The sequence below is a fragment of the Stegodyphus dumicola genome, chromosome 12, assembly GCF_044657685.1.
Source record: "Stegodyphus dumicola isolate Sdum_Otavi_A_Nest chromosome 12, ASM4465768v1".
Taxonomy (NCBI): Eukaryota; Metazoa; Arthropoda; class Arachnida; order Araneae; family Eresidae; genus Stegodyphus; species Stegodyphus dumicola.
In genome coordinates, this window is record NC_140779.1 from 105332165 (window position 1) to 105347380 (window position 15216).

At 32.5% G+C, this 15216-nt stretch overlaps 1 protein-coding gene across 1 annotated transcript in view; it reads left to right on the top strand.

The window, feature by feature from the left end:
* LOC118181735 (homeobox protein SIX6-like) overlaps positions 1-14600 on the top strand; it is a 53042-nt gene extending 38442 nt beyond the window's left edge. Inside the window, exon 2 of the mRNA XM_035350927.2 lies at positions 7443-14600. Coding sequence (XP_035206818.1) covers positions 7443-7893 — 451 coding nt within the window. The 3' untranslated portion in view covers positions 7894-14600. The remainder of the gene's footprint in view (positions 1-7442) is intronic.
* Positions 14601-15216: the final 616 nt, after the last annotated feature.

Consider the following 15216-nt stretch of genomic DNA (forward strand, 5'->3'; position numbering starts at 1 on the left):
TTTTTGAGATTCTGTTGCTAAAAAGTGATATCAAAAATTCCGATTTTAAGCCTCCAGGAAATTTGTTTACTCTAGGCATGTCAAAGTCAGTGATGTCCTAAAATAGCCTTATCCCAAAAGGGCCTTGATGATTTTATTCCCAGTTTAAGACGAATCGGAAATATCGCTTGACGATTCCCATATTAGACTTTTTTTTCCCCCGCTTCGTCGTATAAACGTAAAGGAGAGTATTTAAATGCCTGTTTGTTATACAAAAATCCCAAGTGTTTCGCATTAGTAAAGTAAGTAGTAAAAATTAATTTTATAACAACTTAAAAATAATAGTACATGACTGCTAAATAGGATTGTAATATTTAACAAAAATAAGTGGCAACAGTAAGACAGAGTTCTAAAGATTTTTAAAGTGTATGGAATCAAAGAATTGTAGTTTTATAGAGTTGTATGAAGCGGATGTAATGTCCCATCATGTAGCGAAAATTCTCCCCATATTTCTGTGTTAACGTGATAATAATATGTGTTTAAAATATAACTCTTTATTTTAAACATTTTATTAAAATGTTCCTTGCTTATTAAAATAAATAAATAGCACTGTAGATTATGCAGTAATATATATAGGACGGAAACGTTTCGCAACAGGTCAAGCATATGTCGTCTTGAGTCGTGTGTCATCATTAATGGAATATTAACTGAAGAACTTGACTGCTCGAAACTCACTGGAAAGGTTCCTTGCAATAATGAAGCATTACAAGAGATGGATAGAATGCGAAATTATAGACCATCATCAGCTTCATAAATTAGAAACAAAAAAGCGTTAATTATATTAATAAAAACTAACTAAAATAAAAATGTTTCTTTGTTGACCCAAGTAGGAATTGACTTAATTTTTTTTTTTTTTTTTTTTTTTTTTTTTTATATTCTTTTCTTAACTTGTCGCAATTTTTTATATTCTTTTCTTAACTTGTCGCAATACACTGTACTGGTTGCGACAGGAATTCTTTTAACAAAGTCTTAGAAAAATGAAATATAATTTATATTATCCTCGTGAAGTATCCTTAGGACAAATATTTACATTGCAAGATAATAAAAACTGCGGTTATACCAGTTACGGTGTAATGCCTCGACTAATCCAATGCTACACGTTAGATAAAGGAGACATACCTAAATAAGATTTACAAAAAAGCGAACTACGCTTGGTGCACTGAAATTCTACGGTTATTAACAGTGAAGAAGTTTATAGTTTATATCAAGGAATTGTAGTCTCATGGAAAACATTTAGGGCTATAGGAAGTGATTAGTGACGCAGACTGTCCAAATGTGCTTGGCCTGCAATCCTGGAGGAGATATAGGTGTTTGTAAGTGCATAATATCTATGCGGTAAAGAGGCATTCAAAATACGCAGCGCTCCGAAAGTATTCTCGAGAGGTTGCTGGTTCGGGAAAGGAGATCCTCGGTCTGTTGCACGGGGTTATTCTCTCTCAAAACTGACGCCGAAGTTTAAAAGTTATCGCGAGATTTACCTGTATGGCCAGTGGTGAAATTCTAGTGTTCCGTTTACTTCTACGTGTACATGAAAGAATGGTTTTAAACAGTTTATTACTTTTTCTCCTTTTACGCTAATAAATAGGGGGGGAAATAGCATATGAAAATATCGTCCGGAAATCTAGAGGAGATGCTAATAATTTATTTTCCGAATGGCACCATTACAATAAGAACGTAACAAATAGAAAGTAGTCACGAATAAACTATAGGTAACTATTGGAATATGATTTCTTTCAAAAGAAAGTTACATTCGAATAAGAATACGTTAGTAATGTAAATACAATATCTAATAAAATATTTTCATTTCTACTTACCTGAAATTTGAATCTCGTCCGTTTCCGTATTTTTGTCACTGCTACTTCTTAACGGCTTAACTCATACATAATTTGAGAAGGTTAATGTGCAGCTAACTGGCTCGGCGACATCATAAACTGAGTGTCAAGCTAGGGGTGTGCACCCTATAAGCAAAAACCTAACAGTACACAATAAAATATTATTGTGAATATAGATTATTTATTCTAAGCAATCTATACTAAATCTCTTCCCTCTGTCCTGAATAATTCTAATGATAAAAGTAATAATACTAATAAATCTAAAATGTATCAGATTTAACGTTCGCCCAAAAAGGTTTGTTAAGGTTTTTTACGCTTTGTTGAGCTCAAAGTCTACCAGTATGCTGTTACACTCCCTCCTTACAACCCCCTTTTTCTTTTTTTCCTTTTTAGCTTTATTAGTAAGCATCATTTTCTTCGCACTTACGCCATATCGAATTCAACAGGAAAATTGCAAAAAATTTAAAAGCATCATAGCAGTATACGTTTGTAATTCCCGATGATGGCTTCCCGATGATGATTCCGATGAAGTTTGCATACTTTTTTTTTTTTTTTTTTTTTTTGTATTTTTTCAGTTTTTTTCTCATTTCATTATATCAGTATTCTCTTTGTTTAGTAAAATGGCTTACAAAACTTTCTTTTTGCCTTTTATTATTAACGTTCTGTGTGTTTACTTCATTTATAAAATATCATGTTTTAGGGGCTTACGCCACACAAAATTCGATTCAACAATAAAATCACAAAATATTTAAAAACAGCATATCTTTAGAATTTCCGGTAGATAGTCTCGCGTGCCGAAGATAAAAATGTTTTTTCCCGTACATTGTTGTCACTGCTCGTTTTAAAATTTTTGAATTTGTTAATAAAATTTCGTTAAAGTTTTACGAAATAGGAAATAGATAATTAAACAAGGCATACATTCAATTTCACAATGCATACAATACATCCAAGTGGGTTCTTCATTATTTAATCTCTTAAAATATAATACAGGGCGATAATATTTGGTGGCAACAATTGAAAGTAATACTCCGCTTATAGTGATTCAATGGAAAATATCGTTTCGAGATTAATATCCCATTCAGGACTAATAATTATTAATAATTATAAGTACGTGAATAGTACATTTAAATTATTTTAGGTATGCAGGTGAATCAAAGTGAAAAATGAACTACATTCATGCATATATCTTTTGTGACAATTGAACTAAGGATTATATAACGTGCAACAACAAAATAATGCATTATTTAGAGCACAAAAGGGCTATGAATTGCCCCTATTTTCCAAAGAGCAGTTACTTCCATTCTATTAATGATTATATACGTGCGTAATTTGTGCTCTTGTAAATAAGCATACGACTTTGCTATTTCAATAGAAAATTACTCTCATAACTTTTACACGGAGATTAAATATAACATTATGAAACTCGCTTGCTATAGAATTTTCAGAAATTGTGTTTGCCAAATGTTTTATTGATAGATGAACCATTATTATCCTGCAGTAAGTTTTTCCTATTGATGACTACAAAAAAAAAAAAAAAAAAAAAAAAAAAAAAAAAAAAAAAAAATGACGAATGAATAATAAATAATATTATACGTTTAAAGGTCGTAGCTTGGATTGCAACAAAACTAAGTTGTAGGATATTCATGCTGTTTGTTGAGCACACAAAAAGTAATTTGCTTTTCACGCGCTTGCGTGATGTATTGATATATGACACATCAACGATTTGAGAACTGGAATAATGGAAAATTTTGAAGCTAGTAATAAGCGACAGTTTAGTGACACTTATTTCTTGTCATTTAAAAAACGGATATTTATTCTGATATGGATGGTATATAGTATATATGTCTGCGTAAGTTTTTTTCATATAAATTTAAGAATCTTAGACTTTGGCTGTCTTTCCAAATATCATATTACAGTGAACAATATATTACAGTGTGTGCTACTGGAAACGCTTAATGTCTTAAACTAAATCAATCTTGCTTATCCAAAATTAACTGAAAAATTTCTTACTCCATCCGATAGGAAATTTTAGATTAGACTGGATTTTTTGAATTACATGAAAGCACGCTATTTATCTAAGAGCAGCAATATTTTCGTAAAAGACTTTTCTCGGAAGACTAATTTTGTGTTTTCATTACACAAGCAGGAATAGCTTCATGAAGGACTTTTCTCGGAAGACTGATTACACGTTACACAAAAAGCAAACTCCTACGCAGCCAGCCCATTCGCCGAGTTTTGAACCCGATGGAATTACCAATATTCAGAAATTCTACCACTTGTCAGCTCATGAACTATAAAATTTTGGAATTATAAATTAATGAAATATATAAAATGCATTGAAAATTGTTTTTGGATTATAAGATGTAAAATAACTTTCCAACCTGAATTGAAAATATTCGATTTGAAAAGTTACTTAAAATTGTTTTCAGAGTTTTCTAAAGCATTTTTGAGCTTCTTTCGTGTATTTAATTTTTTTAGGCCGACTACATTACACACTACTTCTTTTTTGAAGTAAAACATTTTTGCTCCTGAAGAAGAGGGATCCATGTCTTATCACCCTCAAAACGCATTCAAAATCTACGCTAAATTAAGGTAGCTTCTGGAGGGGGATTGATTCGTTTGTAAATACCTGAAACCACTTAATTGTATTCATTGGATCTACACATTTTTTTTACTAAAAGATGAGAGATAATTTTTTTATTTATTAATTTATTTATTCTTGTGGATAAATTAATGGCTTGTTCGATATAATATTTACGGCTGCGAAAGTAACGAAAAGTGATAAGCAACATTGTTTGCTTTCATTTGCGTCTATTTTTGGTTCTATTATAGCTTCTGATATCTTCGTTATTTCATCCACTAAAAAAATACCGAATTTACCGGCGTATCTCTCCTTACCCCTTTTTTTAACTAATTTTTATTGTACGAAAATCAAGAAGGAAAAATCATGAGGATAATTTAATTTCTGAAGAACGTGGCTGCAATAAGAACAAAACAGGTGAAAAGTAGTCATGTGTGAACTACCGGTAACTATCGAAATGTTATTTATTTAAAAGAAACGTACTTTCCAGTAAGAACACACAGTATTTAAATTGCAATATCTAACAAGATATTATTCATTTCTACTTCCCTGTGTCTTGGACTTCACCGGCTATCTTGAATCTTATTTGTTGTCCACTACTAACTTTACGCTTGCAGAAGTTATAGTCAGTTACAGCTTGCAAGTCGTTGCCATTTTCATCATTGTCATAGTCAACATTCTGTCTATTTTCCCACGTGCAATGATCTTCAGAACCATCAAGAACATTACAATCGTTTTCTTGAAACTCTTCACTATTATTGCTTTGTCAGTCAGAGCTCTTGCAGCAAAACTGCATGAACAAATCAATTAGTAAGGCGAAAACAATCAATATGTGGAAGAATCCATTTTAAAATTTGTAATAGCTCGCTTTCTAAATGTCATTAAGAAGGGAAATATTACATGAATAATTACAAACTTTTTAGAACCTTGTTTAAAAACATTAAGGGAGAAAATGCGATGTATATAATTTTGCATTCTGGTCGCAACCCCCCCAAAAAAGTAATATTATTCCCAAATGAACAATATTTTTCGTTGTAAGTAATTATAGTTTCATAATATATTTCTTTCTCAACTGCGCATCTGATAAAAAAAACTGAAATTTCTTCATTTCCATTATGCAGTAACACTGCTTTAAGACCATTTTCTTGAGAGTGAGAAAATCTGCGTACTGGCATACTCTGTGTTTAGATCTCTGAGACAGAGTTAGGTACGTGTTAATGACATATGAGTAATAAATTAAATTCCCAACGCATGAGACATATGCCCTTTCCTTTTCTTTAAAAAAAGTCGTAGGATATAATGCCGAGAGATCTTAGAGGAGAGTTGGCGAAAATTCAAGTAATTGTCAGTTTTAGCATTACCTGAGATCACACACACTGTGTCTTGAATAATGCCATAAGCTCTGCGAATGTGTCTTTCCTGCGAGATGTATCGCAGTTATGCCAGCGTTTCCCAAAAGCCATAGAAACCTTGTGGCTCCGTCGAAACGTACAGAAGGAATTTCAGTTATTGCAGGCTGTGTCGGAAGTTGAGGTGTTAAATTAAAAATAATGGGGGCTAAATGATGAAACGCAAAATTTGGAATTATTGTTATTTTTTTTTTTTTTTTTTTTTTTTTTTTATTTTCGATCAAATTATCAGCTAATGACTTTTATTTAAAGAAATGAGATCTGGTCCTTTTAGTTTTTTGGCTTATCGATGTTTGACTACATATATCAAGGAACTCAATTACTGTCTGGGCGTGGGACTAGAGTTAGACGAATTCTAAGATATATAATGTTAATAGAGTAAAAAATTAAATATTTATCTTGTTTTGTGCGCCTTAATATTTTTTCTTTTTATCTGCATTTTTAGACCAAATGTGCGGTAGTCGAGAAGAGCTATTAATATCAAAACGGCATTTTGTGATTTTTTCTATAAACAGCCAATCATTTTTTAAATTGTTGCCACCAAATATTATCGCCTTGTATTACATTTAAGAGGAATCTTCATGAATGTATGTGTTTCTCGCATTGTGAAAAAACGACGGTACCTAGAGCCATAAAATTTCTAATAATGCAATCCTCCAACGAATATGGGTATCTAATTTGGAATTTATTTTATTATCTTTTTCATATTTTGTAAAACTTTTAACGAATTTTCGATTAACAAACTCAACGATTTCAAAGCGAGCAATGTCAACACTACGGAAAAAACGTTTTAATATCCAGCTCACCAGTCTGTCTATCGGAAATTCTAAACATATGCTGTTTTTAAATATTTTATTGTGTATTTCAAATTTTGGAAATCTGTAAAGAATTTTTGATTAATAAACTCAGCATTTTCCTAAAGAGCAATAGCAACACTGTAGGGGAAAAAAGTATTTTTATCTCCAGCGCGCTACACTGTCTATCGGAAATTTTAATAATAGGTTGTTTTTAAATATTTTTAGCCCAAATGAATGTTAGCCCAAATGTTCCCGAAATGTGTATGGGCGTGTATGTAAATGAAAAAAAGGGCCCTCTCGGCGTAATATAAAATCTAAAAGCTTTCAGATTTTTTTTTTTTTTTTTTTTTTTTTTTTTTTTAATGTCTTAACACAGAATACAGTTGTTTTGGAACAAAAGAGGGAAAGAAAAAGTAATAATGAAAAGAAAAAAGTAAATATCATTAACAGTCAACTATAAAATATAAATTAGTTAATAACTATAAATAAATATAGTATATAATTATGTAACAAAACCATAAAAACGAAACTTTTGGTCACCCGCCGTTTGAGAAGTGTTAATTTATATCGAAGCAGTAAAGTAATTTGAATTTTTTTAATTACATTTTAATATGTATTATGTCATTAATTATCAGATATCCATATATCCAATAATGAAATTTTATTCAACATTTTATGAAAATAAATAAGAATTGTTATAGCAATACTTTATTATATGCTATATAATAAAGTAATATATTTATATATGTTATTATATGCTATTTTTTCTTCTTTTAAATATTAGGCTACTGCAGCAACAGATGCAGCAACAGCAGCTGTCTCACCATCAGCATCCCACAGCGACACCCCAGCGAGGGACCGTCTCCCATCATACAGCTCCCCAAGGGGTCCACAATGGCAGCACTCCCCACCACCACCACCACAGACTCTCATCTTCGTCGTCAGATCACCACAGAGGGGGGCCAGGAGAAACGACAGACGACGGGGAGAACACCAACGGAAGCTTCGGGTCTTTCGACGGAGGCAGTTCTCCTGGATCTCCTCGATGTTTGAGTCCTGCGCCTGTTTCTACCACCTCGGATTCGAGCCGGACTCCTTCGCCAAGGCATCGCCACTCTTCTGGCCATCACGGACTGCATCAAGAGCAGAGACAAAGTTTAAATCTTAGCCAGCATCTTCCTAGACATGATCCTCTTAGCTCAATTTTGCATAGGGATAGGCATCCACATGCTTAAGAACAAATATGAATATGAGAAAAAAACTTTTCAGCTAATACGCAATGAAGCGATTAATCGGTCCAAAGGGCCCACAGCTATAATCAGCTCTAATCGTTCTATGTGCAATTTTACCGTGAATGGTGACTTTTCGAAGCTCCTAATGGGGGTCATCTTAGTTAAATCATAGCACAGACTGAGCTGCCAGTTGCTTCATAAATTTTTAAAGCGTAATTTGTTTAAAAAGGTAAAGTTACATCAAATCTTCTTTTATTTCTTTCTGTTTGTGCAAGTTTCCAATCAATGTAAAGCATTTGTAAAGGCGTGCCGTAATATGTCTGACATAGTTTCAAGCAGGCTAATCCACTACGTTAGTTGTAAAATTTTCCAGGTTTATTTTTGCTTGACTTAATTACAGTCTGCTCGAAAATTTCAAAACACAGCAGTTAAGGAAAAGGAGGAAATGGAATTCTAATTAAAATTTTGGAGATAAAGACGTATTAATAGTAATGTTACACATACATTGGTATCCAAAATTGCCTTTATATGAAAAAATATTATTTTTTTCAAAAACTGAACACATCATTGGTCAAATTTTTTTCGTGGGGGAGGAGATGTGTAGCACAGTAATGCATATAAATGAATTGAAAATTGAACATGATATTCATTTAAATCACTTTATGCAGGTTTCATAACATTTCCTCTCCATAACATGAAGAAATGCAGATCCTCTGTCGAATACATAAGGAACTGTACCCATTGGTCCTACAAATACCATTCACATTTATTCCATTCTTAAGGTTACGTAGACCCGGTGGCGCAGTGATTAGCGCATCTCGCAGCAGCATCTCAGGTCCGGGGTTCGATCCTCCGGCTAGGCAAGGTCGACTCAACCTTTCATCCCTTGATTTCTATCGCTTGGGTCGATAAAATGAGTACCAAGTTCGCTTGGGGACTAAACATTGGGGGTCCTGCGACAAGCTGACACGTGTTCAGGGCACATGCTCACGCACCCTGGGGCCCAAGGTCAAGAAAGGGCACAGCAGGCCTTGGCCCACTAGGGCTGTTGCGCCATTGAGGTTAGTAAAGGTCATATTCCTTAATACGATGGTACATGAATATACGTCATTAATCTCTTCTAGACTTTGGGACGTATACCAAGCGATTTTTCCCAGTAACTTCCCTAGTGTGCCTTCGTAGTGTAGTGGTTCTGCACACTGAGCCGGTATTTCAGAGGTCCGTGGTTCGATTCCCCGCGAAGGCGGTTGCATATTTTTCATCCTTTTGCCTCTAAAAAAATCCTAATGACTCTACAGCCTACAGTAGAAGCAAACTTTAGTCAAATAAATAATTTACTACGATAAAAGAGAAACGGGTTGAATATTGTTGAACGGGAGTATTTGAGAGTTAAATTAAGCAAATATAGGCCAACAGTTAAAAATACTGCAATCATACATTAATTAAGCTCAGTCATCACATTAATTAAAATCGAACTCTGAAATTTTGTTTCTAAAAACTTGTTTACTTTTGTAAAATTAAAAATAATAAATCTAGTAAACCATATTTACACAGCACATGGGAAAACACTGAAATATCTAGAATGAGAGTCCGATTTATGAGGAATCGAATCCGAACCAAGCATTCAAAGGTCTTATCCATTTGGCCGGTAAAGAATCTGCTTAATTTATTATGACTTGTCATTTTTTTAAGGATGTAAAGATAATTTTGGAAACCAATGTAATAATCTGAAAACTATGGAAACTTCATATTGCAATTCAGTATCTCACAATACAGTATAAAGTTTGTAATCCGGATGTCCATTATCCGGAATTATCTATAATCCGGACCTCATAGCCACACACTTTTTTTTATGCATGCGCGTTTAATGTTACGCATGCGCGTTTAATGTTTACGCATGCACGTTTAGCACAAAAAACGAAGCAACTTAAACAACTTACATTGAAAAACAATGTTTAATAAAGTAAACAAATAAATATTAAGCCTTTTTTTTTTTTTTGGAAATTTTGATACCCTTTAGATCATAATTGCTCTTTATTTCATAAATTACGATTTCATATTTTTAATTGTATAATTTCTGCATGCCATCTTATCAGATCCGGAATCGCCGAAGTCTCGACGTGTCCGGATTACGGACTTTGTACTGTATAGCTTACCATAAAACATGCAGATAGGAAAAACATTTTTTCCTCCCCTAATGGCGGGCACTTGCCTATGTCGACATCGTCCACTCCTAAAGCCAGATCGATGGTCTCTTTATTATGGAGGCACCTAATAGGTGGGCCACCATTGCCTCCCATGAAGAGACAGACATTTTTTTACATCTATGCCTTCTCCGGGAATCGAACCCGGGCCCTTTGGTATCGCAGTCAGGCTCCCCTAACCACTATACCACAAAATAAAATATTGAATCTGATTTCGTTAACGGCTGCTCTAGCAAAAGTTAAAAAAGATTATAAAAAATAATAACCGTAAATATGATGAAATTGGCAGTTCTTGCATTTTGTCGACAGTTGAATATTTCAGACAGAAATATACTTAAAAGATCATTATCATTTTTTTCGGATGGAACATAAAATGTCATCTTTTTTATTTTAGAGAGTAAATAAATTAGGCTTTCAGATTCAAATATAGCATTGAATCGTTGAACATAAAAAGGATAAAAGACATAAAAACAAATCAAAAGACTTAAGCACAGGATCCATGTTATTATAAACGAAAAATAGTTGTACACTTTTCCATTCCCTTACACGATAATTAATAAATAAATAATAACCTGTCAAATTCTATTGTTGTAATAAACTTTAATATGTCGAATAACAGAGAAATTTAATTACCATTTTATTCTCCGATGTATTTTTACATCGGTATTCTTCTGTTAGAAACATCTCAAGAAATGGCTTTAAGCAAAGCCGTGACCTTTTAAGAGGTTTAAAACATACGTCAATATTTGTTGTTTACTGTCTGATGTGCTTACCTGAAGTGTATTTCTTAGAAAACAAGAACTCTAATTATATGTCAAAAGATAAAAGTCTTGCTAACTTTTCCACTTAGTGTTTAATTACGAGCTTCTAATTGCATCTCTTATCTTAAATTTAAAATCTCTGTATGTAGTCAGCTTCGTTGGTGGAAAGGGTTACATCACGTCACTTTTCGTGAAACCATCAACATCATTTTATGAAACTTTATCTGTTGGAATATATGACAAAGCTAAAGCTAAGTGCAATTGTAAGAGCCTAATGGATTGGAAGCTGTGAATCCACTCAAGTTCTTTCTTCGTGACAGTTTGCGGAAGCATGTAAAAAATATATAAATATTGTAAATTAGTGAGGATGAATATTTATATGAGCCTAAATTAAATAATTATTAGTTTTTAATTTCTTGTCAGTAATATTTTTAGTTAGGATGTGTAAATTCATGTTACTTTGCTTATAATTTTGTATATTATATGCATCGATTTTAAAATGGAGTTAATTTTAAGCACAGCATTATTAAAATCGAAATTATACATAATTTTAAAAAAGTGGATTTAATTTGAGTTATATTATAACGGTTTCATATATTAAAAGAGTTTATTACAACTTATATAATTATTCTGCATGCTTAATATTAAAGCTGAAGGCCCTGATGTCTGTGAATTTGCTTTAGTTATTTCAGTTCTAGTTCATTTGCAACGAATTTTAGAAAATTGTATTGAATAAATAATTACAGATTTTTATCCAACGTGTTATGTTTAAAAATACAGGTAACCCTCTTATAACACGGTAGATAAGTTTCTAGAAAATACTGTCTTATATGAGACCCGAAGCCAGTATAAAAAAGGGGGGTCATGTTCCGAAAACTTGTAAAAACAAATATTTTTTAAATTCCACATAAATAACTTCATTTTTTTATTAAACATATGTATGTACGTACAAAACAAAACAAAAAAATATTACATATTTTAATTTAATGCAACTTAAGTTTAATAAATTTCTTCGCTGTTACTGCTCAGTATAATCAACCGAGAACGTTTTTTTGGTAGAATGAGATGGCTTTCACTTTCAGAATTTCTTTCTTCATTTAAAGTTCCGACATTTTCTTCTCTCTTTTAAAAAATCTGCAATTTTACTTTGCTTACTAGCTCTTACCGGGTCAATGTAAATTTCTCGATATGGAGCTAGACAGTTATGCACCTCTCTTTTGAATTTTCGGCTTATTTCAGCGGAAGGGTCTGCAGTCAAAAAATAAATAAATAAATAATAAATTAAAAGATTCGAGATTTTCAACTAAGGCCTTGTTTTATTATTTTTTTAATGTTAAATTATTACCTGCACAATCTTCATCAGTGCTAGTGTCCTCAGAATCGATTTGATTAACGGCTTCGAATACAATTTTCCATCAAATCTGCTTTGTCAATTTCTTCTTCTCCTAATAAATCTTGAACGTCCTCAATAGCCATGTCGAGAAATCCTTCATCTCCGATTGATTTATCAAGTTCTAATAAGCCACCAATTTCGTTTTCTATTTATGCACGTTTTATGTTTCAACTGAGAGTCATGTCTTCTGTTAGCATTAACGTTGATGCTTTCGGTTCTTTCAGAGACAAAGATACGATGTCGCTACAGTGCTGTCTTGTATGTCTAACGTTCAGCGTCTGGCACAAAACAATTGAAAAGCCAATCTTTAACTTTATAATCAACGTCCTAGCAGCTTCAAATTCAGCCAATGCAGATTCTCCTTAAATTCTTATGCTATTAATTGCAAGAAGCTTTTTGCAATTTTCGAACCAACCTTTACTTGCCACAAAATCTGGCTTGACAGAGGATTATCCGTGTTCTTTAAGATGCTTAAAAATTTTGAGTGCTTTTTGTTTAACGGAATGGATAAACACCCAACGAAATTCTTTTTTGACAGCTATTATCAATCGAAATGCTGAATGCCTTTTCCATCTTCTTAATTATTGGCGCCCAGGGGCGAACTGCACATTTTGCGAATATCGAAGATCCTGCAGCAACTGCATTAGTTATTTCTTTTTCATTTTTCTCAATAGTCCGGACTGCTGCTTCATTCAAATGAAAACTTTTTCCAATGCCTTTTCTCCTTTTAAAAGACGGTCCAAAATTTTCATCTTTACTGCTAAAGAAATGAATATCCTCTTAAACGTTGTTTTTTAATCTTTATCGGACATGTTTTGGGATTGAAACTTAATGGCTTAATGACGAAAAAGTTACTCTATGACACACCGTGGCTAGACGCAGACTGCCGAACAGCAGCGCGAGACACTTTTGTTTTCAGGCCGCAGAGATGAGGAATCAAATTTTGGGAGCCGAACGTGCAAGTTGTGCGTTTTAGAGTACTTATTGTGACCTCATGTTGTTCACCTTCTGCGATAGTGAGGTTTCTTCTTTGTTATCTGGTGATTATGCTCTCTTTGAAACTAGGTATTGTTTCAATTGCGTTATTGCGCACTGAATGTCATGGAAGGAAACGATTTTCCTACGTTACCGGTTAAGAATTCAACGATTGCTCTCCACCACATGGCTCATCTTCCTGAGGACATTTGTTCTAACAGGTACTAGATCTTGTAAGACAAATGGCACAACTTACGAAACAAGGATTCTTATGTGTTAAATTACTATATGGGTGCTTTGCTCAATATCGAAAATCTTCGTTAAATTTCTTCGGATCGCTTGGGTAGTTTTATTATCGTGTTAGAAAGAAACTGTTATAAGAAAACTGTTCTGTAGGAGAGTTCTCGCAATTCGTTATAAAGCGAAACAGTGTTACAGGATGCCGTGTTATAAGAGGGCTACCTGTATATTATTTATATTAGATTTCTAAAATGTTATGTTTTCGTAGTTGACAATATCCTTAAAAAAAAAAAAAAAAAAAAAAAAAAAAAAAAAAACTTAAGTTTATCAGCGTAAAGCTGTACAAAATGTTGGCTTTTAAACAAAAACAAAAAAAAAAAAAATTTAAATATGGAATTTATTTTTAATATACGAATATTTTAAAAATACCTTTGGCGTATTTAAGATGTAATTTCATATCATTTAGTCAGTAATTCAATGGAAGAGTGTTTTTTATCTATATAATTAACTAGTTTGTAATTCCATCATAGCAGATTAGATTCGTAGGAACTTAGTATAGACTTAAATGTTGACACATAAAGATACAGTTAAATTAACAACTGTAATTAAAGGGTCGAAATTAATGTCGAAGAGTTTAGTATATAGTTGAGAGAATTCGAAAGGAATGCAATTACATACTAAATATTGAAAATTAAAATATAAGCAACGACTTTCAAAGATTCGTTATCACAAGTGCACATAAGCCCATTGGTCTGTACTTAAAACTTCAGTTTCGGTTGCAATACAGAGGTATACTTAAAAATTATGCTTCCGGGCAGTACGCTGCTATAGATAAAGTTTACTCAACTCAAGCTGTGCTAATTCAGACGATTTAAAATTCTTCCTGGATTTTTTGGGGGGCTTTCAGCTTTAATTAAATATTATTTCATTATAACACAGAATAAGAAATGAACTAATAATACTTCTCATGCAGTTTTGCTAGGATTTGCCATTATATGGATTATAGATATCAAATTGGAAATGTTTATTGTCACTTTATCTGTTATGTACATATATATATCTTAGTTTATATGTAAAGAAATTTTGAAATATGTCAATTTCTTCATAGGAAATAAAGCAATTATTTGAAAAAAAGTGTTTAAACTCTCTTTATTTTTATTATTCTTCGTTCTCTGAAATGCGTCTTAAATTCATGAATTAATTTTTAGTCGGAAATTTTTAATTTAAATGATCTTAAATTCATAATTGATTTAAAATTGCTCATATTTGCATTTATTTCATAGTAATTCAGGTTAATTCGTAAACTAAAAGCTATGGCTTACCTTAAAACATGCTCCCTTTTCGCTTGAAATATATTACTTTGCATAAAAAAGCACTCTACAATTTGATAACTGTAAATATTAACAAGGTGTTTGCCACGCAAGAGAAACTAGGCCGCTTAACAGAAGCATAATAACTCCATTTAAACCTCATTCACATCGGGTATTTTTAATGCAAACTAAGCTTCCTTCATCTGCAACAAATTCATCGTATAACATGGAGTGGCATCTTGCTTCTTTATTATAAAAATGTTTTTCAAATGATTCATAAAAATGTAAAGTAAAAATTTCAAATGAAAGCATTAACAGATAAGACTATAATTGTGATATATGTTACAGCTGGAATTATATGTTATCAAAATCAATCTCACGCGTAAACGTTGCATGTCACATAAATTTTGCTATAGTTTTCATGGTCAGGAGGATCAGTTTGG